General features: G+C 49.5%; 1 protein-coding gene across 2 annotated transcripts in view; it reads left to right on the top strand.

Annotated features, from left to right (window-relative positions):
• The first annotated feature begins 24,901 nt into the window (after nt 1–24,901).
• The window catches only part of MFSD1 (major facilitator superfamily domain containing 1), a 90,305-nt gene continuing 88,200 nt past the window's right edge, over nt 24,902–27,006 (top strand). The window contains exon 1 of one of the 2 annotated variants that reach the window (XM_073578979.1): nt 24,902–25,171. In XM_073578979.1, the coding sequence (XP_073435080.1) occupies nt 25,018–25,171 (154 nt within the window). In that variant the 5' untranslated portion in view covers nt 24,902–25,017. The remainder of the gene's footprint in view (nt 25,172–27,006) is intronic. The other variant, XM_073578978.1, reaches the window with a different exon arrangement.

Below are 27,006 nucleotides of genomic sequence, written 5' to 3'. Positions count from 1 at the left end.
GTATGACTTTAAAATATGAAGAATTTCGCGTTATGGAGTGTCCATCTCGTTCAGCTGTGATCATGCTGCCTTTCCTTTTGGTAACATAATATTTTGCAGGACCATATACAGGTGAGGTCTTGTTGGTTGGTCTTTGACGTACCACCACGACATCCCCTCTTTCGATGGCACTTGACTGTGTTCTTCGCCTTCTGTCTGCATAACGTTTCATGGCTTGTTTGTTGGAGAAATCTGTGGATCTCACTGAGGAGTCACTCGGTCGGGGATGGCTGGTCACATCAGGGAGACGTATACGCTGGGTTCTGCTGAACATTAAATGAGCTGGAGCAGCATTAGTAGTGGAGTGTGGCGTATTGCGGTAATTACGCATGAATTTGTATAATGACTGTTTCGGTGGGATGTGCTCCAGACTCGCTGCCTTGATACGTTTCCCCAGAGTGCGCATAAAACGTTCCACAATTCCATTGGCTTGCGGCCAGCAAGGTGTGATTTTCCTGTGATTGAATCCCAAGTATTCAGAAAATTGGGTAAACACATGTCCATTGAATGGAGGTCCATTGTCTGTTTTGACCACTCTTGGAATACCATATGCCGAGAAAATGTCGTCCAGCTCTGGTATGACATTATTAGCAGATGTTGAAGAGATAAATGAAATGACAGGGTATCGAGAATATTCATCAATTGTTACGAGAATGTATTGGCCATTTGGCAATGGTCCATATATATCGACTGCCACTTCCTCCCAGACAGCAGTGGGTAACGGAGACATTTGTAATGGCTCTAAGTTTGATGATGGAGTGATTAATTGACAAGTAGAACAGCGTCTAATCTTTTCTTCCACCAAGTGATCCATATTTGGGAACCACACTTTTTCTCGGAGTAACTTCTTTGTGCCAACAATTCCTAAATGACCTTCATGTGCTATCTGTATGACTAAGTTACGCAAAGTCTTAGGTACAACTAGTTTGGTACCTCGAAGAATGAGGTGTTCTTCAGTGACTGATAATTCCTCACGTACGTTTGAGAATAGTTTTAACTCTTTCAGATCGATCTCAGAATAAGGAAATTTTTATTTTTGAATTTCATGCCACCTTCGATTTTGGATGATTTGTATTAGGGTACAGAGTGTCTTGTCTTTTGTTGTTTCATTTATAAATTGATCAAGAGAAAGTGCTTTTGGCACGGCATGATCTGTAACAAAACGTAGGTATTCTTCAATGGAGGAATGCACAGGTATATCATCATTAGTAGGATGTCTTGAAAGATAATCAGCCGGATTGCTGTATTTTCCAGGTTTGTGAACAATTTTATAGTTGTAGTCCTGTAGACGTAGGCCCCATCGTTCAATTCGTGCAGGCATTTTAGCTCTGGGATTTCCAAAAATTGTAAGAAGTGCTTGATGATCTGTGACAATGGTGAAGGGAGCTCCATAGAGAAATAAGTGAAAGTGTTCACATCCCCAGACAACTGCCAAGCTTTCTTTTTCAGGTTGAGAATATTTTCTTTCAGTGTTTGTTAAGCTCTTACTTGCATAAGAAATGATGTGAGGATTTTGATTGTTATCCTTGTACTGCGCTAGAATAGTACCCAGTCCCACGGGACTGGCGTCCACAATCAGTTCAGTTCGAAGAGCTGGATCAAAATAAGCCATAGTGGTTGTCGAGCAGAGTTCATTTTTAATTGTTTCAAAAGAGGCCTGACAGCCTTGAGACCATTGAAAAATACAACTTTGTTTTGTAAGTTCCCGTAGTGGATTGCTGATTGTTGAAAAATTCGGAATATATCTAGCACAGTAACTTGCCATTCCAAGGAAAGAACGCACTTCACTGGCATCCTGTGGAATTGAGGCTGTTCTGATAGCTTCCACTTTCTTGGGGTCTGGTTGTACTCCTTTTGCCGAGAAGATGTGACCATAGAATTCTAATGAACCCTTGTCAAGCTCGCACTTCTCTTTGTTTAAAGTGAGTCCAGCAGAAAGCAGGCATTCGAAGATAGCATATAGAGCACGATTATGCTCAGCTTGAGTTTTACCAAAAACCAATATGTCATCACTGTAATTAAAGGCATTTGGGATGTGTTGAATTATTGCGTCCTGAAAAATTTCTGCTGCTGAGCAGACTCCAAAAGTCAATCTTTTGTATCTTCTGAGGCCCACATGGGTGGAAAATGTGGTCAAATATCGGGACTCTGGACTCAGTTCTAATTGATGATATCCCTTATTGAGGTCGAGCTTTGAAAAGACGGTGGCTCCATTTAATAAATGAATAATGTCATCAATCGTAGGTGAGATATGTCTTTCCCTCTGGATAGCGGTGTTGGGCAGGCGCATGTCAACACACAGTCTCACTTGGTCAGGAGTCTTTGGTTTTGGAACTACCACAAGTGGAGAGACCCACGGAGTGGGACCAGTAACAGTTTCAATAACGTCCTCATCCATGAGCAATTGGAGTTCCTTTTCTACCTTCTGTCTCAGGTGAAATGGAATATGCCTGTGAGGCTGGGCTACTGGACGAACATTGTCATCCACATGAAGGTGTACTTGAGAGTCCTTTAGTTTTCCCAAACCACTAAATAGGGAGGGAAATCTGTTCACCATAGTTTGTACATCCATATCCGCAGGGTCAGTTATGGTATGAATAATCTGGATGAGCCCTAGCTCCAAGGCAGTGTGATAGCTGAGAAGACAGCCTCCCGATCCTTGTAATGTGTGGAAAGTGGTTTTCTATGGGAATTCTGCTTGGTACCTTCTATGTCTGTTTGGTTTTGACTTCTGCTTGGCCCTGACTATCCGTTCTGTCTCATCCCTGGTACTTTACTGATATCTCTGTGTATGACCTCCATGTTGCCTGACTCTGAGTATTTCTGTATAGTGTCCTGCTATCTCTGAAAGCAGGATGCTAAGCCCCGCCCCTTGCAGTCACATGACCGTAGGTCCTGTGACTGCTTGCTAAACTTCAGCGTCCACAGGTCCTGTGTATCTGTACTTTCCGGCAGTACCTGACCCCGGGCCCCCCTCCAGTGCGGGTGAGTCCCTGCTCAGCGGAGGCTGCACGCCGGCGCTCACAGGATCCCGACAATAATAGGGGGGACACAGCGAAAAAAAAAGGAATGGAAAGACCAGACGCATTTCGAACGCAAGGCGCGTGCTTAGACTTGATTTGGAAATAATACTAATAAGAGGAAGGAACTCTAAAAGGTGTGTAATTACTAATTTATGTCTGTTGATTGAGTGTGAAAGGGGCTTTAGGAGAATAACATGTCATGAGTATTAAGGAAAAAATTGCAGGTACAATTAAAAACAATAACTATGAGTAACACAATAAATTATATTCAAACAGGTTGGAAATGTAGCATGATCTCTCTTCTAAGGTTCAGACTTAGCGGTACCCTAGTATTTAAAGCAAAAATGCAGTATACCGTATTTTTCGGCCTATAAGACACACCAGACCATAAGATGCACCTCAAATTTTCAGAAGGAAAATAGGAAAAAAGATTAATGTGTCAAATGGGGGTCAGTCTTACAGTCCGAATTCAGCTTACCCGGGGGGATCAGCAACGCTGCTCTGGTGGAGCAGGGTCACAGGAGATGTTCGGTGGTCCGGCGATATGCCTCCCATCCCAGGCTGGTGCGGCAGCCTCTGGGAAATCCCATCTCAGGCTCATGCGGCAGGTTCGGCGATGGTGTTCGGGGCTCTGCTGGCATCTTGTGAAAGCCCGAATGCCCCGCATATCCATTGCTGCGATGCGGTGACCTCTGGGAAAATGGCTGCCGGGAGTGGTGCATGCTCAGATTGAGATTTCGGCAACGAGATCTCGGGAGACGAGATCTTTGGACGAGATCTCGTTGCCGAGATCTCAATCTGAGCATGTGCCGCCCCTGGCGGCCATTTTTCCGGAGGTCACTGCATGGCAGCAGATTGAGATCTCGGCAACGAGATCTCGTCCCAAGATCTTGTTGCCAAAATCTCAATCTGAGCATGCACCGCTCCCGGTGACCATTTTCCCAGAGGTCACTGCATCGCAGCAATGGATGCGTGGGGCCTCCGGGCTTTCAAAAAATGTCGGTGGAGCCCCCCCGTACCACAGCTGAACCCTCTGGTACAGCCATGTACCGGGCTGAACCGGTCTTTTGTATAAACAAGAAGCCTTGATGGATTGTCCCTTCCTATAGGTGAAACTAGGTCTTGGAGGGACATCTTTCAATCTGGGTCTGCTCTTAATATACCCCAGTGTCTTTGGATCACTTGGTACATCTTCTCCGCTTGGTTATCAAAGTCCCCACTATCCGTCTGGGTCCTTTACATTAATTTTTTTTCTTAGATTGCTAGAATGACTGTCTATTCTGGTCTAAAGTGTAATTGGAAAGCTAAGCCCAAATATTATCTGGGATAAAACCTCTGTGTGGACCTGTATTTTAAGATCTAGTGCCTGCATTCGAAAATCATTGATCACTGAGCAGTTTCTCCTCAACCAGAGATATTGTCCTTTGGGGATTCCCTTATTCAAGGAAGTGGGATGGTGGCTTTCCCGTCTAAGGAGGTTGTTCATGGTTATGGGTTTTTGATGGTTCCATGTGGTATGTGTTCCCTGCTCATCTTTTCTTATAACTAGGTCTAGAAAAGGTAACTCTGTATAACTGAATTCTAAGGTAAAATAAATGCCAATTTCATTGATGTTTAGATTATCCACAAAGATATAAAAATCTTCTACACTCCCTGAACATAATATACAGTGCCTTGCAAAAGTATTCGGCCCCCTGGAACTTTTAAACCTTTTTCCACATATCATGCTTCAAACATAAAGATACCAAATGTAAATTTTTGGTGAAGAATCAGCAACAAGTGGGACACAATTGTGAAGTTGAACGAAATTTATTGGTTATTTTAAATATTTGTGGAAAGTCAAAAATTGAAAAGTGGGGCTTGCAATATTATAGGGCCGCTTTAACTTAATACTTTGTTGCGCCACCTTTTGCTGCGATTACAGCTGCAAGTCACTTGGGGTATGTCTCTATCAGTTTTGTACATCGAGAGACTGAAATTCTTGCCCATTCTTCCTTGGCAAACAGCTCGAGCTTTAATGAGGTTTGATGGAGATCATTTGTGAACAGCAGTTTTCAGCTCTTTCCACAGATTCTCGATTGGATTTTGGTCTTGACTTTGACTTGGCCATTCTAACACCTGGATACGTTTATTTCGTGAACCATTCCATTGTAGATTTTGCTTTATGTTTTGGATCATTGTCTTGTTGGAAGACAAATTTCTGTCCCAGTCTCAGGTCTTTTGCAGACTCCAACAGGTTTTCTTCAAGAATGTTTAAAGTTTTGTAAATCATTTTGTATCCAAATCCAGCTTTAAACTTCTCCACAACGGTATCACGGACCTGTCTGTTGTGTTCCTTGGTCTTCATGATGCGCTCTGTGCATCAAGCAGAACCCTGAGACTATCACAGAGCAGGTGCATTTATACGGAGACTTGATTACACACAGGTGGATTATATTCAGGCTCGGTCTGGCCTGGTGGGGTACCGGGGAAATCCCCAGTGGGGCCCCAGCTGAGGTGAGAGGGGGGAAAAAAAATATAATGCATTCATTTAGATTTGTAGCTGTGGGCCCTTTAAAAGTGTAGGGTCTCACACAGCGCTCAGGACAGTGGCAGACTGGGCCTGGAAGCCGTGCAGGGGGTCACGTGCACGGGGGGGCTGTTAAAGTGCAAGGTGCTCAGTGCGCTGCCATGGGAGGCAGGATTGTGCATACTGCTGTCCGTCCTTTAACAGTGCAGGGGCGCGATGCTCAGGTCCTTGCAGTCACTGCTGAAGCTAGCAGTGAAGAAGGTGCTAATGGAAGAGAAGGTGTCCTCTGGCTCCCCTCCTGCACTGCTGGCAGCTAAGCTCTGAGGTCGGCATGATCAGGAGGGGGAGGGGAGGCTCCAGAGGAACACAGTGCGGCCTGAAGTGAGTAACAGAGCTCCCCGATTATGGCTCTATCCTGACTCTCTCCTGCCCTTCACATCAACAAAATCTGGTTTTCCTGTTTGCCCTACACAATTGCCCTCTCTCTGTGTCCCACAGCTGCACTCTCTCTGCCCCCACATCGCTGCCCTCTCTCTGCCCTCCACAGCTGCCCTCTCTCTGCCCTCCCCACAGCTGCCCTCTCTCTGCCCCCAAAGAGCTGCCCTCTCTGCCCCCCCACAGCTGCCCTCTCTGCCCCCCCACAGCTGCCCTCTCTCTGCCCCCCCACAGCTGCCCTCTCTCTGCCCCCCCACAGCTGCTCTCTCTCTTCCCCCCCACAGCTGCTCTCTCTGTGCCCCCCACAGCAGCGCTCTCTCTGCCCCCCCACAGCTGCGCGCTCTCTGCCCCCCCCACAGCTGCGCTCTCTCTGCCCCCCACAGCTGCGCTCTCTCTGCCCCCCCACAGCTGCACTCTCTCTGCCCCCACAGCTGCCCTCTCTCTGCCCCCCCACAGCTGCGCTCTCTCTGCCCCACCCACAGCTGCCCTCTCTCTGCCCCACAGAGCTGCGCTCTCCCTGCCCCACAGAGCTGCACTCTCTCTGCGCCCCCACAGAGCTGCCCTCTCTCTTCCCCTCCCACAGAGCTGTGGGTCGTACCGGGCTTGGTCATCCTGTTCGTGACGCCAAAATGGGTCGCCCGCCAGGGCCGTGGGGTACTCGGTACCAGGCCCATGGAGTTCAATGGGAGTTGTCACAGCGGTAGTGACCCGGTCCGTGGCCCTGGGCATTCATGTAAAAGGGACTCCTTGCTATTATGTCCCGGCTCACTAATATATTGCTGTTGTGCCCCCAAGTTTTGTGTGGGAATAAAGTGGTCACTACTTCTATTCCTCCGGTGTCTGCTGCAGGACCATTAGTATCCATACTACCTCGGGGACTGGACCCTGGCCATGCGCTTAGAACTTGAGGAAGGGTTTCACTCCGATGCTAGTCCTTAGTTCTCTTCTTCTCCTTACGTTCCGCACCAAACTATCTTCCTTTTAGAGAATCAGGCTTTCTATATCTCTTTCCCGTGCCAGCAGCTCCAGGTCACAGGAGACTGCTGCAGCACCTGTTGTAATATCCACACGTTATGAAGAATTCAAGGTATTAAACTTTAGATATGTTTTATTCTTCGTCCTCCAGCACACAGCATAACAGTTGCATTCCCATGCTACCAGAAGTGAAAATGAAACTTCCCTTCTCATCCCTCTTGTCTCCACCCTCCAAGTCCCATAAGTCTGGCTTGCTTAAAGAGACAGATCTAATTATTATACATTACATCATCCCCATTTTTTTTTTTTTTTTCCTTTTTTTTTTTCTTTCCCCACAAATAATCTATATTACTGATAAATGCAACAACATGAAAACGTCCAAAAAAATCATATGTCCGTTTTGTCTTATTTGTTCAATTCTAAAACCAGAGAAACAAACAACAAAAAAACAAAATAAAAACTGTAGTTACACTTCTTCAATAAGCCTCGATGGAGCTCTTCTCTCTCGTGTAGGATAACGTCTGGGCTCATTGAGAGGGTTCATTGTTGATGGACCAGCTACCTCTTGTTGGTCCTCTCCACCATCGGATACCAAATCTTCCACCAAAGAGAGTTCATTGTCATCATTCTGCGGTATGACTTTAAAATATGAAGAATTTTGCGTTATGGAGTGTCCATCTCATTCAGCTGTGATCATGCTGCCTTTCCTTTTGGTAACATAATATTTTGCAGGACCATATACAGGTGAGGTCTTGTTGGTTGGTCTTTGACGTACCACCACGACATCCCCTCTTTCGATGGCACTTGACTGTGTTCTTCGCCTTCTGTCTGCATAACGTTTCATGGCTTGTTTGTTGGAGAAATCTGTGGATCTCACTGAGGAGTCACTCGGTCGGGGATGGCTGGTCACATCAGGGAGACGTATACGCAGGGTTCTGCTGAACATTAAATGAGCTGGAGCAGCATTAGTAGTGGAGTGTGGCGTATTGCGGTAATTACGCATGAATTTGTATAATGACTGTTTCAGTGGGATGTGCTCCAGACTCGCTGCCTTGATACGTTTTCCCAGAGTGCGCATAAAACGTTCCACAATTCCATTGGCTTGCGGCCAGCAAGGTGTGATTTTCCTGTGATTGAATCCCAAGTATTCAGAAAATTGGGTAAACACATGTCCATTGAATGGAGGTCCATTGTCTGTTTTGACCACTCTTGGAATACCATATGCCGAGAAAATGTCGTCCAGCTCTGGTATGACATTATTAGCAGATGTTGAAGAGATAAATGAAATGACAGGGTATCGAGAATATTCATCAATTATTACGAGAATGTATTGGCCATTTGGCAATGGTCCATATATATCGACTGCCACTTCCTCCCAGACAGCAGTGGGTAACGGAGACATTTGTAATGGCTCTAAGTTTGATGATGGAGTGATTAATTGACAAGTAGAACAGCGTCTAATCTTTTCTTCCACCAAGTGATCCATATTTGGGAACCACACTTTTTCTCGGAGTAACTTCTTTGTGCCAACAATTCCTAAATGACCTTCATGTGCTATCTGTATGACTAAGTTACGCAAAGTCTTAGGTACAACTAGTTTGGTACCTCGAAGAATGAGGTGTTCTTCAGTGACTGATAATTCCTCACGTACGTTTGAGAATAGTTTTAACTCTTTCAGATCGATCTCAGAATAAGGAAATTTTTATTTTTGAATTTCATGCCACCTTCGATTTTGGATGATTTGTATTAGGGTACAGAGTGTCTTGTCTTTTGTTGTTTCATTTATAAATTGATCAAGAGAAAGTGCTTTTGGCACGGCATGATCTGTAACAAAACGTAGGTATTCTTCAATGGAGGAATGCACAGGTATATCATCATTAGTAGGATGTCTTGAAAGATAATCAGCCGGATTGCTGTATTTTCCAGGTTTGTGAACAATTTTATAGTTGTAGTCCTGTAGACGTAGGCCCCATTGTTCAAATCGTGCAGGCATTTTAGCTCTGGGATTTCCAAAAATTGTAAGAAGTGCTTGATGATCTGTGACAATGGTGAAGGGAGCTCCATAGAGAAATAAGTGAAAGTGTTCACATCCCCAGACAACTGCCAAGCTTTCTTTTTCAGGTTGAGAATATTTTCTTTCAGTGTTTGTTAAGCTCTTACTTGCATAAGAAATGATGTGAGTATTTTGATTGTTATCCTTGTACTGCGCTAGAATAGCACCCAGTCCCACGGGACTGGCGTCCACAATCAGTTCAGTTCGAAGAGCTGGATCAAAATAAGCCATAGTGGTTGTCGAGCAGAGTTCATTTTTAATTGTTTCAAAAGAGGCCTGACAGCCTTGAGACCATTGAAAAACACAACTTTGTTTTGTAAGTTCCCGTAGTGGATTGCTGATTGTTGAAAAATTCGGAATATATCTAGCACAGTAACTTGCCATTCCAAGGAAAGAACGCACTTCACTGGCATCCTGTGGAATTGAGGCTGTTCTGATAGCTTCCACTTTCTTGGGGTCTGGTTGTACTCCTTTTGCCGAGAAGATGTGACCATAGAATTCTAATGAACCCTTGTCAAGCTCGCACTTCTCTTTGTTTAAAGTGAGTCCAGCAGAAAGCAGGCATTCGAAGATAGCATATAGAGCACGATTATGCTCAGCTTGAGTTTTACCAAAAACCAATATGTCATCACTGTAATTAAAGGCATTTGGGATGTGTTGAATGACACTCCTTATTGCATCCTGAAAAATTTCTGCTGCTGAGCAGACTCCAAAAGTCAATCTTTTGTATCTTCTGAGGCCCACATGGGTGGAAAATGTGGTCAAATATCGGGACTCTGGACTCAGTTCTAATTGATGATATCCCTTATTGAGGTCGAGCTTTGAAAAGACGGTGGCTCCATTTAATAAATGAATAATGTCATCAATCGTAGGTGAGATATGTCTTTCCCTCTGGATAGCGGTGTTGGGCAGGCGCATGTCAACACACAGTCTCACTTGATCAGGAGTCTTTGGTTTTGGAACTACCACAAGTGGAGAGACCCACGGAGTGGGACCATTAACAGTTTCAATAACGTCCTCATCCATGAGCAATTGGAGTTCCTTTTCTACCTTCTGTCTCAGGTGAAATGGAATACGCCTGTGAGGCTGGGCTACTGGACGAACATTGTCATCCACATGAAGGTGTACTTGAAAGTCCTTTAGTTTTCCCAAACCACTAAATAGGGAGGGAAAGCTGTTCACCATAGTTTGTACATCCATATCCGCAGGGTCAGTTATGGTATGAATAATCTGGATGAGCCCTAGCTCCAAGGCAGTGTGATAGCTGAGAAGACAACCTCCCGTTCCTTGTAATGTGTGGAAAGTGGTTTTCTGCCTGTTTTCTTTATATCTAATTTCAGCACCAAATTGTCCCATTATAGCTAGAGGTGTTTTAGATCCATAAGGAAAGATTTTAGTCTGCACTTGTTGTAAGACTGGCCTTGTTTTCAATTGTTCATATGTAGTGCCATCTATGATATCCACTGAAGCTCCTGTATCTATTGTAAAGGTAATGTCAGTGTTGCAGATTGAGAGTGTAACACAGGGAGACTGTACTGAACCAGTGACAGAGGTAGTGAACACATAGTTCTCAGTCACAGACATTTCTTCTGTGTCCTGATTTATCACTTTTACATCTGCAGATTTTGTCATAGGCAGCGGAGGCTTGTAGTGCGCTGATTTGCAAACAGCTGCAAAATGATTCCCTTTTCCACATTTACTGCAGGTTTGTCCCATAGCTGGACATTTGTTCTGGTGGTGAGGGAAATCCTGTCCACATCTATAGCATTTCTTCTGTTTCTGGGCTTGTTTGTCTGGTAAATTTTTCTGTTTGAGATTATGCACATGTAATTTATCCCCATTCTCCATTACGGTAGCCTGATGATCTGCTATTTCTATAGCACGGGCCATTTTGAGCAAATCATGTAGAGAGATATCCTGCTGCAGAGCCTTACGCCTTAGGTTATTAGACGAGCAGGTGACAATTATTTGAGTTAGGATTTCATCATCTACATCTGTAAAGGCACATCCATGTGCTAACTCTTTCAGCCGTGTGACATAAGTGTCTATGGACTCTTCTGGAAGCTGCTTGGCAATCCTGAATTTATATCTTTCATATCTGATGTTCTGTTTGGGGTTGAAGTAGCCAGTGAGAGCTTTAGTGCAGTTGCTGTATATGTCTGTTTCTGCTGCAGGTAACGTACTGTATATGTCATAGACTCCTGTGCCTGCACAATGCAGGAGCAAAGCTCTCTTTCTTTTCTCTTCCTTTATGTCCATGGCTTCTAGGAAATTCTCAAATCTGTTTAGCCATTTTCTCCAGTTATGGGAGAGATTAATGACATCAGTCATATCAAACTGTGGGAATGTGTGCAAGTAGTCAGCCATGATAGAGTCTCTCAGTGGTGCTGGCGTGTGAAGCAGTAAAATAGAGTCCGTACTCACAGCAATAGGTGATTATATCCCATCCTCGTCGCCAGTTGTAATATCCACACGTTATGAAGAATTCAAGGTATTAAACTTTAGATATGTTTTATTCTTCGTCCTCCAGCACACAGCATAACAGTTGCATTCCCATGCTACCAGAAGTGAAAATGAAACTTCCCTTCTCATCCCTCTTGTCTCCACCCTCCAAGTCCCATAAGTCTGGCTTGCTTAAAGAGACAGATCTAATTATTATACATTACACCTCCTTCCATCCATCCCACTCAGGGGATCTCCTCTCACAGACTGACCTAGTCCTAATAATCTCCCGTTCACTTGTGCAACTAAGCTCCACCCACCTCCCAGCACTCTTCGTGTTCCAAGCAGGGAGCCACCAAAGGTGCTTTGCTACACTACTATGTTGTGTGGGATGCAGGTGTTGGAGTGTAGTCAGGTGTCTCCACCTTACCTGAATGGTGGGGTACCACACCTCAGGAGGAGGTGCAGTACCTCTGTGGAGACTGAACCCTCAGGGGCGCCACATACCCCCCGTTAAATACAGCTCGTCCGCGGGCTGCAAGTGAAACAAAGATGTTACAATTAAGGAACATACAAAATTTTTGAAATGCTTGATAAACAGTTCTTAAATTAAACTTCCCAATATGGGAGGCATTGACTCTTGAACGTTGAAGAGCAATTTAACAAACTATCTATATCTTAATATATTACCTAATTTAAAGTGCTATTGGATAATAATAATTACTAAGAAGTTTACTGCTAATTCAAGTATCATCATCAACACATTTTTCTTCTTTTTGTCTTTCACATTTTCCACATTTTACTCCTTCCTCTAGACCATGAGTGACAACCGCTGATGCCTGGTTCGTCACCTGCATTCAAATCTTTATTCAAATTTCACATCTTTATTCAAGCATTACTACAAGACTAAATTCTATAACTCTGTTACTATCAATATCTTCATCAAAGACTATCATGACAACCTATTCTTATCCTTCACTATAAGATACTAAGCATTAATTATTAAGACATTAGTGCGATTATTCTTGGATAAAGTAGACACTGGTCCAGCCCAAAATGTCTTGAAATGTCCTTATGATAGGAGCAGAGCTCCCAGTCCGAGGTAGTTCCTATTTAAAGAAGGCCTATGTAAAATCAAGAGAGGGCACCTTAAGAGGCGCAACTATTTACAACAAAGTTTTTGGATCAGTCATTGTCCATGATATCTCAGTTCAATAAAAACTGGTGCCAACTGGGGAAAAACACAAACAAATGAGGGCACAATGGTGCCCATACCCTCCTGGGTAACAGTTTAAACGATTATTGTAGCATGTTCTTTTACTGGTGGTCTCCTCCTGGGGTAGTAGAAGCAGATTTCTTTTGCTGCTTCCAGGGAAGATTGTCTGCTTTTCCACCTCCTGGTGGGTTAATGAATTGCTGGTATTCCTTCTGTTCGGTTTTGGGGCAGGCTGTCTGTGCAGATGAGGTGGCAGCTGGTGGATCTGCTCCCTGTGGTACAGCAGGGGTAGCAACTTGTACCTGGGGGCGTTGTACTCTGGTGGACGTGGCCTGCTTTGCCTTTGTGGGTACAACTACCACGGTGGGAGGCATCCCTGCCGGGGGAACGTAGGCTTTCTCCTTCTTGTAGGCCGCTATAAAGTCCTCCGGTATGCGGCGCATACCAGCCACTTAGCCCCTCATGCCAGGTGAAGGTAACATAATCTCCCGGGTACAGGTCACGAGCGGGGTGTCCCCTCGGGAGGTGGGACTCTACATCCCTCCGGCTGAAGAAGAGGTCAGAAATCCTCTGGGGGTCTGAGATAAAGCCAAACCCCCGTTCCTGGATGAACCCCCGTTCCTGGATGACATTAAGGACCTGACCCCATCTTGCGGAGTCCCGGGGACCATAGTGACCGGCACGGACCCTTTCTTTCCGGTCCATGTCAGGGTCCAGCACTGTCAGCCTCCGCTGTTCCCGTTCCCTCTGCTCGGCTGCCAGCTGGCGGATAGTCTGTTGGCATCTGGCTTCCGTCTCCTCCTCCTCCTCCCGGGACCGGCCTCTACCCACAGTGGACAGGGGCACTACTGCCAGGGGTTCAGGTGTTCCCCCCAGGGACTAGAATACCGGTCCCAGACTAGGTCCAGCACGACCTGCCCGGACGTGGTAGTAGCCGGGCACCCCAATGTCTTCCCAGCTGCAGGGGCAGCGGTCATACCTGGAGCCTCCTGGCGGTGTTCTGGCTCCGGTGCAGGCATCGGACGGTAGCCGGTGGCAGCGGTGGTCACTGGAGCTGCCTGGTCAGAGGCTGGAGACGGTGGTGGAGCGGATGGCGTCTCCGGGTCCGTAGGGGCCTCCAGCGGGACCTACGTGGCCGCATTAGGTACAGGCAGGAGCACAGCTTCCTCCTCAGCTCCCAGGCCCTCGGGTAACTCCTCCTGGCAGGCAGCGCTCAGCGGCAGTTGCAGCGTGGAGGTGGTGACAGGCGCTGCCGATGGCATTGCAGCAGCCGCAGGTTCCGCAGGTGCTGCCTGAGGGAGAACCAGTGCAGTTGGTACTGTTGGTGAAGGTACCATTGATGTAGGCCCCTCCTGGGCGCGCTGCAAGTTCAGAGTCCACAAAGACTCCTGCTTCAGCCACAGAAGGTGGGTCAGCTGGTCAATTTCGTCCTCCAGCTGCTGGCGGTCCATGGTGGAAGCGGGGTTGGAGCCTTCAATCAGTGCGCCGAGGAAGATCAGCTCAGCCTCCTCGCGCTCTTCAGGCCTCCGTGTTTCTTCCAATATGGCATCCTGGCGTCCTCTCTCCTTCCTGGGCTCCTTTCCCGCCACAGGGCTTCACTCCTCCTTCTAGGGGCGGCGTCTTCTTCCTCTGCCTCCATACCAAGCCAGTATACGAACCCCACTGGGGGTGGGCCATGTTGCTGTCGCATAGAAGTTCAGGCAGGGGAGGCCCAGGACAGTTCGCGCTCTTTTCTTAGGGCCACCCATGTTGTCATGCCCTTCTTCACCGCGCCGGCGGCCATTTTGAGAGTCCATTTACAGTCTATTAATTTGGTTATTTTGCACATTTTCAACAATCTTAAGTCCAATGTAATAAATCTTCAGCACACAGGACCGGTGGTACCGGGCTTCGTCATCCTGTGATGACCCAAAATGGGTCGCCCGCCAGGGCCGTGGGGTACTCGGTACCGGGCCCGTGGAGTTCAATGGGATTGTCACAGCGGCAGTGACCCGGTCCGTGGCCCTGGGCATCCATGTAAAAGGGATAGAGTAATGGGGATAAAGTTATTGAGATGATTCGTGACGCCACATGTGGTTTCTGGTCAGTTTGACCTGCGCTGCAGGGTTGCTTCTCTGGGACAGATGGTGTCGTGCAGCAATGATGGTGTAGCCCTCCACAGGTAGGGCTGTAGTCCCAGGGCAGTGTAGATGGAGAAATAGTGAGGAGAGCGTAATGGTGCAGTGTTAAGCACAGAGATGTAGCAGTGCTGAGTGGGTTGGCGCAGGAATAAGCGGAGGACACCAGGGCATGTAGTTCCAAAGCTTTACTCACAGTCTGTTGTGCATACAGGTGCCCGCCTCGGTGCTGTGTCCTCCAAGTCAGGGGCTCAGCCAACCTCCAGGCAAGATGAAGTACTCCGTTCCAACACTCCGCCAACATATACCTTTCCTAAACATCTCCTTCCTAGCGCTTGTAATGAAGTACTTGTGGTTGTGTTTTAATGTGGCACCCCTGAGGCTCAGTCACCACAGAGGTACTGCACCTCCTCCTGAGGTGTGGTGCCCCACCATCCAGGTAAGGTGGAAGCACCTGACCACACTCCAACACCTGCACCCCCACACCACAAAGTAGTGTAGCAAAGCACCTTTGGCGGCTCCCTGCTTGGAGTATAGCAAAGCACCCCTTGGTGGCTCCCTGCTTGGAACACGAAACGTGCTGGGAGGTGGGTGGAGTTTAGTTCGCACCAAAAGAGCAGGAAGACTTGAGTCAGTCAGTCTTTCATTCAGTGAGTGAGTGAAGATGTAGAAGGACAGAGTGTGAGACAGAGAAGATCCCCGGGAGAGGGATGGAAGAGGGAAGTGCTGCAGCAGACCACAGTGATTTGGGTCTGCTGGCACAGGAAAGAGGCAGAGGAAGGAAGCTTGATTCTCCATGGGAAAGCAGGATTAGTACGGAACATGAGGAGAATAAGAGAACAAGGACCAGGGTTAGAGGAGAACCCTTTTCAAGTTCTAAGAGCAAGGCCGGGGTCCGGTCCCCGAGGTTGTACGGATACTAATGGTCCTGCAGCAGACACCGGAGGAATAGAAGTAGTGACCACTTTATTCCCACACAAGACTTGGGGGCACAACAGCAATATATTAGTGAGCCGGGACTTAATAGCAAGGAGTCCCCGAAGCAGGCTACAGCTGTCTGCCGTACAAGGAGAGTTCATAGGAACATCTGACAGGAGGAACTCCAGTGTAACTCAGTACTAGGAGTACTTCACTCAAAGGCACTATAAGAGGAGACGTTCAGAAAAGGCACATATGTTGGCGGAGTGTTGGAAGGGAGTATTCCATCTGGCCTGGAAGTTGACTGAGTCCCTGACCCAGAGGACACGGCACGGAAGCGGGCACCTGTTTGCACAAGAGACTGTGAGTAAAGCTTTGGAACTACATGCCCTGGTGTCCTCCACTTATTTCTGCGCCAACCTGCCCAGCACCTCTACATCCCTCGCGCCTGACACTACATCATCTAAGTGTCACTTCCCCTGCACTGCCCTGGGACTACAGCCCTGCCTGGGTGGGCTATAACATCACTGCTGCACCACACCATCTGTCCCAGAGGATCTGTCTGCAGCATCGGCTTACATCTCTATTGCCGAATACCACAGGTGGCGTCACGAATCACTTATAAACTTTCACTACCATCAGCACACTGAAGCAACCCCTTTTACAATGGGCGCCCAGGGCCACGGGCTGGGTCCCAGCTGCCGTGACATCTCCCATTGAAGCTCATCGGGCCCGGTACCGAGTACCCCACAGCCCTTGGTGGGAGGGCGACTCATTTTTGGCGTCACGAACAGGATGACGAGACCCGATGCCATCGGGTTCTGTGTGCCTGAGATCTGTTGGACTTAAAACTTTTGGAATAGTGCAGAAGACCTAATTTGATAGACTGTGAGATGAATGTTAAAAATGGCCGCCGGCGCGGTGAAGAAGGGCGTGAGAACCTGGGTGGTCCTAAGAAAAGACCGCGAACTGTCCTGGGCCTCCCCTGTTTGAACTTCTATGCGACAGCCACATGGCCCACCCCCCGAGGGGTTCTTATACTGGCTTGGTATGGAGGAGTTGGAAGAAGACGCCACCCCCAGGAGGAGCGGAAGCCAGTGGCGGGAAAAGAGCCGAGGCGGGAAGAAGAACGCCAGAACGCCATATTGGAGGGAGAAGGGACAAGGCCTGCGGAGTGCGAGGAGATTGAGTTGAATCTCCCCGGCGCCATAGCTGAAGGCTCTGGCCCGGCTTCCAGGATGAACCACCAGCAGCTGGAGGACAAGATTGCCCAGCTGACGCACAGTTTGCGGCTGAGGCAGGAAGCTTTATGGACCTTGCATGGGCAGCGCACCCTGGGGGGGCCTACACCCGCAGTACCCCAGTTACCGGTACCCGCCATCGCTGCACCGGATCTCCCCCAGGCAAACCCTGTAGAGCCGGCGACCGCTGCAACACCACTGGCAGCATCCCCTGCAATCTCTCCGTTAACACCATCTCCGGTATCCACCTGGACAGCAGTCACAACCCCCGCTGCCACCAGGACCCGCACCGTACCGGCATCGGAGCCGAGACTGCACTACCGGGAGGCACTGAGTATAGATGCTGGCCCTCCTAACGGGCTACCCCCCCGTCGGAGGCTGGCCTGCTGGAGCTTGAAATGGGGGTGTTGGACGAGTCATCCGGGGGCACTAGGCTGACGGAGATGGGAAGATGGAAGAGATCCCTGCTGAGGAGGGTGCAGTTGGAACAGGCGCGCACCATACGACACCTTCAGGGCTTGGGAGGGTCTGGGCCGCTTTGGGACCGTGAAATGCATCAGGGGTTCTCCTGGCCACAGCTACAAAACCCCCGTGTAGCCTCCTGCCAACGCCAACATGCCACGGCATCCCTAGACGTTAGACCAAGGACCAGAACAGCGGTACCCCCTGAGGATGAGAAGTCTTATCCATCGGTACCAGCTGCCACTCCTACAGAATCATTGGTAGCAGAGACATCGCCGGCAGCCGTTGATATCACAACACCTGTTGTACCTCAGGCAGCCGCCATGCCGGAAGAGAACCAGCTTCCAGAACCCCAGGAGGGGATAACTAGCCCTAATAACTAACTTTGTTACCTTGGAGGGCATTTCTTGTTTTCTATATTTCTTTTTGGTCATCATGTTTTTGTTTCTTCCCAGTTGTTGCCCAGTTTGATTGGCAGCCTTTGCACCTAAACTGTGGAGATCATGGATGCTGAGTGATCCAGAACTGATAATGTATATAGTTTGCACCTCTTTAGGTGCTTTCTTTTGGTTTTACATAGGAACCTGCCCTTGGAACAAGGACTACCTTGTTATAAGGACATTTCCAGACATGATGGCCAGTCCAATGTCTACTCTTTGCACTTATTGATAATGCTTAGTATTTTTGAATAAGAAACTAGGAAGTGAAAGTATTAATGACAGATTTCATAGGGTTTAATTGAGACAGAAATACAGTGAATGTTTTACAATGTTTGAATAAAGATGTGAGAATTGAATAAAAATATGAAGACGAATCTAGCAATAACGGTTGTCACTCCTAAGACAAAAGGAAAAGAAGAGAGTAGAAAATGTGAAAGATAACAGAAAAGAAATGTGTTGCTAGAAAATGTGATAGTGAATTTGCTTCTATAGCACTTTAAATTAGGCAGCATAACTTTAAATATAGATAGACAGTTAAATTGTTTGTAGCATTCAAGAATGAGTGCCTCTTATATTGAGAAGATTAGATAAGAACTGTTCATTATGCAATATAAAAATTTGTATGTTCCTGTATTGTCAACTTTGTTTCCTTGCAGCCCGCGGACGTGCTGTGTTTAACGGTGGGGAGTATGTGGCGCCCCTGAGGCTCAGTCGCCACAGAGGTACTGCACCTCCTCCTGACGTGTGGTGCCTCACCATCCAGGTAAGGTGGAAGCACCTGACCACACTCCAACACCTGCACCCCACACCACAAAGTAGTGTAGCAAAGCACCTTCGGCGGCTCCCTGCTTGGAGTATAGCAAAGCACCCCTTGGTGGCTCCCTGCTTGGAACACGAAATGTGCAGGGAGGTGGGTGGAGTTTAGTTCGCACCAAAAGAGCGGGAAGAGTTGAGTCAGTCAGTCAGTCTTTCATTCAGTGAGTGAGTGAAGATGTAGAAGGACAGAGTGTGAGAAAGAGAAGATCCCCGGGAGAGGGTGGAAGAGGGAAGTGCTGCAGCAGGCCACAGTGATCTGGGTCTGCTGGCACAGGAAAGAGACAGAGGAAGGAAGCTTGATTCTCCATGGGAAAGAAGGATTAGCACGGAACGTGAGGAGAATAAGAGAACAAGGACCAGGGTTAGAGGAGAAACCTTTTCAAGTTCTAAGAGCAAGGCCGGGGTCCGGTCCCCGAGGTTGTACGGATACTAATGGTCCTGCAGCAGACACCGGAGGAATAGAAGTAGTGACCACTTTATTCCCACACAAGACTTGGGGGCACAACAGCAATATATTAGTGAGCCGGGACTTAATAGCAAGGAGTCCCCGAAACAGGCTACAGCTGTCTGCCGTACAAGTAGAGTTCATAGGAACATCTGACAGGAGGAACTCCAGTTTAACTCAGTACTAGGAGTACTTCACTCAAAGGCGCTATAAGAGGAGACGTTCAGAAAAGGCACATATGTTGGCGGAGTGTTGGAAGGGAGTATTCCATCTGGCCTGGAAGTTGACTGAGTCCCTGACCCGGAGGACATGGCACGGAAGCGGGCACCTGTTTGCACAACAGACTGTGAGTAAAGCTTTGGAACTACATGCCCTGGTGTCCTCCACTTATTCCTGCGCCAACCTGCCCAGCACCGCTACATTTCTCGCGCCTGACACTACATCATCTAAGTGTCACTTCCCCTACACTGCCCTGGGACTACAGCCCTGCCTGTGGAGGGCTATAACATCACTGCTGCACCACACCATCTGTCCCAGAGGATCTGTCTGCAGCATCGGCTTACATCTCTATTGCCGAATACCACAGGTGGCGTCACGAATCACTTATAAACTTTCACTACCATCAGCACACTGAAGCAACCCCTTTTACAATGGGCGCCCAGGGCCATGGGCTGGGTCCCAGCTGCCGTGACATCTCCCATTGAAGCTCATCGGGCCCGGTACCGAGTACCCCACAGCCCTGGGTGTGAGGGCGACCCATTAAACCCAAGTTCCTCCTTTAAGATGTTCCTTTGAACTCTACTTGTATGGCAGACAGCTGTAGCCTGCTTCGGGGACTCCTTGCTACCAAGTCCCAGCTCACTCATGTTGCTGTTGTGCCCCCAAGTCTTGTCTGGGAATAAAGTGGTGAGGGGACCAGACCCTGACCATGCGCTTAGAACTTGAGGAAGGATTCCACTCCGACCCTAGTCCTTAGTTCTCTTCTTCTCCTTACGTTCCGCACCAAACTACTGTATCTTCCTTTTGGAGAATCAGGCTTTCTATATCTCTTTCCCGAGCCAGCAGCTCCAGGTCACAGGAGACTGCTGCAGCACCTCCTTCCATTCATCCCACTCAGGGGATCTCCTCTCACAGACTGACCTAGTCCTAATAATCTCCTGCTCACTTGTGCAACTAAGCTCCACCCACCTCCCAGCACTCTTCGTGTTCCAAGCAGGGACCACCAAAGGTGCTTTGCTACACTACTATGTTGTGTTGGATGCAGGTGTTGGAGTGTGGTCAGGTGTCTCCACCTTACCTGAATGGTGGGGTACCACACCTCAGGAGGAGGTGCAGTACCTTTGTGGCGACTGATCCCTCAGGGGCGCCACAGAGCTGCGCTCTCTCTGCCCCACAGAGCTGCACGCTCTCTGCGCCCCCACAGAGCTGCCCTCTCTCTTCCCCACAGAGCTGCCCTCTCTCTGCCCCCCCACAGCTGCCCTGTCTCTTCCCCCCCACAGCTGCACTCTCTCTGCCCCACAGAGCTGTGCTCTCTCTGCCCCCCCACAGCAGCGCTTTCTCTGCCCGCCCACAGCTGCGCTCTCTCTGACCCCCCACAGCTGCCGCGCCCTCCCTCTGCCCCTCCCACAGAGCTGCGCTCTTTCTGCCTCCCCACAGAGCTGCGCTCTCTCTGCCCCACAGAGCTGCACTCTCTCTGCGCCCCCAGAGAGCTGCCCTCTCTCTGCCCCACAGAGCTGCCCTCTCTCTGCCCCACAGAGCTGCCCTCTCTCTGCCCCCCCACAGCTGCCCTCTCTCTGCCCCCCACAGCTGCACTCTCACTGCCCCCACAGCTGCGCTCTCTGCCTCCCCACAGCTGCGCTCTCTGCCCCCCCACACAGCTGCCCTCTCTCTGCCCCCCCCACAGTTGCACTCTCTCTGCCCTCAGAGCTGCTCTCTCTGCCCCCCCACAGCTGCCCTCTCTCTGCCCCCCCACAGCTGCGCTCTCTCTGCCCCCACACAGCTGCCCTCTCTCTGCCCCCCACAGAGCTGCGCTCTCCCCCCCACAGAGCTGCCCTCTCTCTGCCCCCCACAGCTGCCCTCTCTCTGCCCCCCACAGCTGCACTCTCACTGCCCCCCACAGCTGCGCTCTCTGCCTCCCCACAGCTGCGCTCTCTCTGCCCCCCCACAGCTGCACTCTCTCTGACCCCCCACAGCTGCCGCGCCCTCCCTCTGCCCCTCCCACAGAGCTGCGCTCTCTCTGCCCCCCCACAGAGCTGCGCTCTCTCTGCCCCACAGAGCTGCACTCTCTCTGCGCCCCCAGAGAGCTGCCCTCTCTCTGCCCCACAGAGCTGCCCTCTCTCTGCCCCCCCACAGCTGCACTCTCACTGCCCCCCACAGCTGCGCTCTCTGCCCGCCCACAGCTGCACTCTCTCTGCCCCCCCACAGCTGCACTCTCTCTGACCCCCCACAGCTGCCGCGCCCTCCCTCTGCCCCTCCCACAGAGCTGCGCTCTCTCTGCCCCCCCACAGAGCTGCGCTCTCTCTGCCCCACAGAGCTGCACTCTCTCTGCGCCCCCAGAGAGCTGCCCTCTCTCTGCCCCACAGAGCTGCCCTCTCTCTGCCCCCCCACAGCTGCACTCTCACTGCCCCCCACAGCTGCGCTCTCTGTCCCCCCACAGCTGCGCTCTCTGCCCCCCACACAGCTGCCCTCTCTCTGCCCCCCCACAGCTGCACTCTCTCTGCCCCCCACAGCTGCCCTCTCTCTGCCCCCCACAGCTGCCCTCTCTCTGCCCCCAAAGAGCTGCCCTCTCTGCCCCCCACAGCTGCCTTCTCTCTGCCCCCCCACAGCTGCGCTCTCTCTGCCCCCACATTGCTGCCCTCTCTCTGCCCCCCACAGAGCTGCGCTCTCCCCCCAACAGAGCTGCCCTCTCTCTGCCCCCCACAGCTGCCCTCTCTGCCCTCCCCACAGCTGCCCTCTCTCTGCCCCCCCACATCTGCCCTCTCTCTGCCCCTCCCACAGAGCTGCGCTCTGTTTCTTACGGAGACACTCCTTAGTTGCCCTGGCTGTGTGTTTTGGGTAATTTTCATGCTGGAAGATCTAGGTACTACCTATCTTTATTGCACTTACTAAGAATGAGGTTATTGGCCAAAATATTGCGTTATATGACCCCATCCATCCTCCCTTCAATACGATGCAGTAGTCCTGTCCCCTTTGCAAAAAAGCACCCCCAAAGTATGATGATTCCCCCACCATGCATCACAGTTGGGATGGTGTTCTTGGGGTTATACTCATTTTTTTTCTTCTTCCAAATGCAGGGGAGTTTATACCAAAACATTCTATTTTGGTCTCATCTGTTCACCTTATTTTCTCCCATGCCTCCTCATCATATTGATGGTCACTGGTGAGCTTCAATTGGGCCTGGACATGTGATGGTGTGAGCAGGGGGAACTTGCATGCCCTGCAGGATTTTAATCCATGACGGTGTAGTGTGTTACTAACAGTGATTTTTGAGACTGTGGTCCCAGCTCTCTTCAGGTCATTGTTCAGGTCCTCTCGTGTAGTTCTGGGCTGATTGCTGAATTTTCTCAGAATCATCCTTAGCTCGCAAGGCGAAACCTTGCATGGAGCCACAGACAAGGAAGATTAACAGTCATTAGCGTTTCTTCCATTTAAAAAACAAAACAAAAAACTTTGATATTGTGCAGTGCACATTACAGTTCTTTTGCACACTGTGTAGTTTGCTAAAAGGCACACGTGTGAGAAATGCCGACAAATGAACAAGTAATAATACTGTTTATGGTAGCCATAGGGTGGGCCCCTAGAGTCAGTTACCCTGGTGGGCCCTAGGTACCCCAGTCCGACCCTGATTTTATTTATCATCATTAGTCATTTAGGACAACATTGGATCATTCAGAGATCCACAATGAACTTCTGGAGTGAGTTTGCTGCACTGAAAGTAAAGGGGCCGAATAATATTGCACGCCCTTTTCAGTTTTTGAATTTCCACAAAAATTTAATATAACCAATACTTTTCGTTCAACTTCACAGTTGTGTTCCACTTGTTGATTCTTCACCAAAAATTTACATTTGGTATCTTTATGTTTGAAGCATGATATGTGGGAAAAGGTTGAAAAGTTCCAGGGGGCCGAATACTTTTGCAAGGCACTGTAAAGACATTGTCGATATATCTAGCCCACATGACGATGTTGGGGAGCCATAAACTCAAATTCAATCTTAAAAATTACTTTTAAATTAAGTCCCTTCTTCAGTAGCCCCAGGAGTAAGTCACTGTTGGGTCCCCCACCAAAATCTCTTATGCTGTTTTATCAAGTAGGATAGACTTGCACATATTTAAATATGTTGGATGTTCAAGAATTAACAAATTGTTCCCTTTAAGCTGATAGTTTTGTAACCAGATTCTGATTTTCACAGGTGGTCAGATTTGATTCAAATTAATTTTTAGATTGGATTTTAATTCCTCCTTTATCACCTTCAGAAATATGTCAATACTACTTAGTTCTCCTACTGGAGGCATTTTGGCACTTCTCTTTTTACGATCCGTAAATGGACCATTTCTCCTATCTTTGATGTTCTCATCCATTAGGTCCACAAGGGTCTGCACCCCCTGTAAATCTCCCTCATCAATCCTCAATTTTAACACTGTTCTCTGTTATGATGGACCAGACCTCAATCACAGGACAATTAAACTTTCACACTCCTTATCTATGAACCATTCTAATATTTACAGCCACAACTGTTTCTCCCCATAATGATAATTCTGCTTCATGTCACTTTTTATCTATTGCATTATTTCTGTGTCCTGTTGTGTATAAATATGTGACTCTTCAAATTTTGTGTTATACTATGCCTGATGAAGAAACCTAAGTATCAATTATTGAAGAAACTTGGCAGTCAAAGAATAAGAAAACAGAGTTCCATTTATTGTGCATCCAGAAAACATGTTGTGAAAGGTTTTGGGTCCACAGGAGGACCTTCATCAGAACTATGTGGTTCAGAAGAGTAGACTCTACACTCCGCTTTGTATAACGGACAGCGCATACCCACAGCTATGGCGGTAGCATGCCACAAACGCGCTGCTCTACACGGATCTCAAACCGGCACCCAGTCCCCTATGAAGTGTCATTATACAAAGCGGAGTGTAGAATCTACTCTTCTGAACCAGTTAGTTCTGATGAAGGTCCTCCTGTGGACCCAAAACGTTTCACAACGTGTTTTCCGGATGCACAATAAATGGAACTCTATTTTCTTATTCTTTGACTGCCAAATTTCTTCAATAATTGATACGACGGGCTGGACACCCTACCGGAGCACCAACAACTCATTACTGTACGAGTGCCGTGTTGTTTTGAAGAAACCTAAGGGTATGTGCACACGCTGCGGATTACGCTGCGTTTCCACAGCGGTTTGGCCGCTGTGGACCCGCAGCAGTTTTAGCTGCGGTGTACAGTACCATTCAAATGAATGGTAAAAAAAACCCGCTGTGTAGAAAAATCCGGAAAAATCCGCGCGGATTTGCTGCGGTTTTGAAACCGCAGAAAGAAGTGACATGTTCCTATCTCCACCATTGTGGAGATGGTGAATCCGCAAGACTAAACCGCAGATAATCCGCAGGTCTTTTGACCTGCGGTTTATCTGCGGTTTTTGCAAAATCTGTGCGGATTAATCCGCAGCGGATTCCGCAGCGTCTGCACACACCCTTAGGCATGAGGCAGGGCGAGGAGGCATTAGGCAGGATGAGGAGGGTTGAGGCAGGCTGATCAGGCATGAGGCAGAGGCAGGATGAGGAGCGCCTCCACCTTTACATCACAATCGCAACCTTCCGTGCAGTCACGTGGGATGTTGTCACATGACCGCACGGTCACGTGATTACTGATTAGAGTTCGGATCATGGCGCTGGAAGACGAGCAGGAGGCTCTGCTGCCCGGGAGCGGTGGTAGCTCTTCCAGCAGGGAGCCCCGGCCGCAGATGGCGGCTATCTGTGACCCCAGCAGGTTCGCCCATCGGGTCGTGGTGCTGATATTCATGTGTTTCCTGGGCTTTGGTGAGTGAGCGCCTGTGTGCGCGGAAGTGCCGGGGTGAGGGGGCGCGCACATGGTGGGCTTTGTCCTGGGAGTTGCTGGGGATGGTGCGCGGTGTATGGGGGTCTAATCACCTTTATTATTTCACCCCTGCAGTATTCTTGTCATGTCCTCCCCTCTCCATAGCCATAACGTGTCCTGGTGCCAGCGGTGTCACTTGCATTTTGCAGGACTGCTGGTACTTAGTAATGATAGAATTTCCTGCTGGCATCAGTTATACTGAACACTGGAAAGAAAAATCCGTGAATGAAAACTGTAAAAATTCCACAAACCGAGCTGCGACTCCGGGGCAGCGATTCCAGGGCCGTGACTCCAGAGCTGCGACTCTCCAGGGCCGTGACTCCAGAGCTGCGACTCTCCAGGGCCGTGACTCCAGAGCTGCGACTCTCCAGGGCCGTGACTCCAGAGCTGCGACTCTCCAGGGCCGTGACTCCAGAGCTGCGACTCTCCAGGGCCGTGACTCCAGAGCTGCGACTCTCCAGGGCCGTGACTCCAGAGCTGCGACTCTCCAGGGCCGTGACTCCAGAGCTGCGACTCTCCAGGGCCGTGACTCCAGAGCTGCGACTCTCCAGGGCCGTGACTCCAGAGCTGCGACTCTCCAGGGCCGTGACTCCAGAGCTGCGACTCTCCAGGGCCGTGACTCCAGAGCTGCGACTCTCCAGGGCCGTGACTCCAGAGCTGCGACTCTCCAGGGCCGTGACTCCAGAGCTGCGACTCTCCAGAGCTGCGACTCTCCAGGGCCGCGACTCTCCAGGGCCGCGACTCTCCAGGGCCGCGACTCTCCAGGGCCGCGACTCTCCAGGGCCGCGACTCTCCAGGGCCGCGACTCTCCAGGGCCGCGACTCTCCAGGGCCGTGACTCTCCAGAGCCGCGACTCTCCAGGGCCGTGACTCCAGAGCCGCGACTCTCCAGAGCCGCGACTCTCCAGGGCCGTGACTCCAGAGCCGCGACTCTCCAGAGCCGCGACTCTCCAGAGCCGCGACTCCAGGGCTGCGACTCCAGAGCCGCGACTCCAGGGCTGCGACTCCAGGGCTGCGACTCCAGGGCTGCGACTCCAGGGCCGCGACTCTCCAGGGCCGCGACTCCAGGGCTGCGACTCCAGGGCCGCGACTCTCCAGGGCCGCGACTCTCCAGGGCCGCGACTCTCCAGGGCCGCGACTCTCCAGGGCCGCGACTCTCCAGGGCCGCGATTCCAGAGCTGCGACTCCAGGGCCGCGACTCTCCAGGGCTGCGATTCCAGAGCTGCGACTCCAGGGCTGCGATTCCAGAGCTGCGACTCCAGGGCCGCGACTCTCCAGGGCTGCGACTCCAGGGCTGCGATTCCAGAGCTGCGACTCCAGGGCCGCGACTCTCCAGGGCCATGACTCCAGAGCTGCGTTCAGGTTTTGTCTCTGTGCCGTAACCATGACCCGATGCCGCAGCTCTGACCCCGTTACGGTGGCCTCAATTTGTTTTTCAAGTTTGTTTTCTACTTAAATATACTTTACAAAAGTAACGCCCCTGTCCTGAGCCGCTCTGTTGTGAGACCCCCGAGTGTTTACTTCCAGTGGACACAGATGTATCCGGACCTGTATAGTCTTTTGTGCTGAGATGTACTTTTAATACCATTTTGGGGTCCAAGCAATTTTTGGGAGCAGTGACAAGAATAAAGATTGTATTTTTTCCCCCACCTCTTGGCGTTTCATGATGTGACTGCACTTTGCTGTACGTGTGGGGACCTCACGTGGGCGTAAAGTCTCTGTTCACACCTGTTTCACTGTTTATACGCAAAGAAACTGAATTGATGTGGATATACCGA

The sequence above is a fragment of the Dendrobates tinctorius genome, unplaced genomic scaffold (genome assembly GCF_039654945.1).
Source record: "Dendrobates tinctorius isolate UK_male_01 unplaced genomic scaffold, ASM3965494v1 ptg000060l, whole genome shotgun sequence".
In the NCBI taxonomy this organism is placed as follows: Eukaryota; Metazoa; Chordata; class Amphibia; order Anura; family Dendrobatidae; genus Dendrobates; species Dendrobates tinctorius.
Note: the sequence above shows the minus strand (reverse complement) of the source record. Positions and strands in the feature narration are given on the sequence as shown.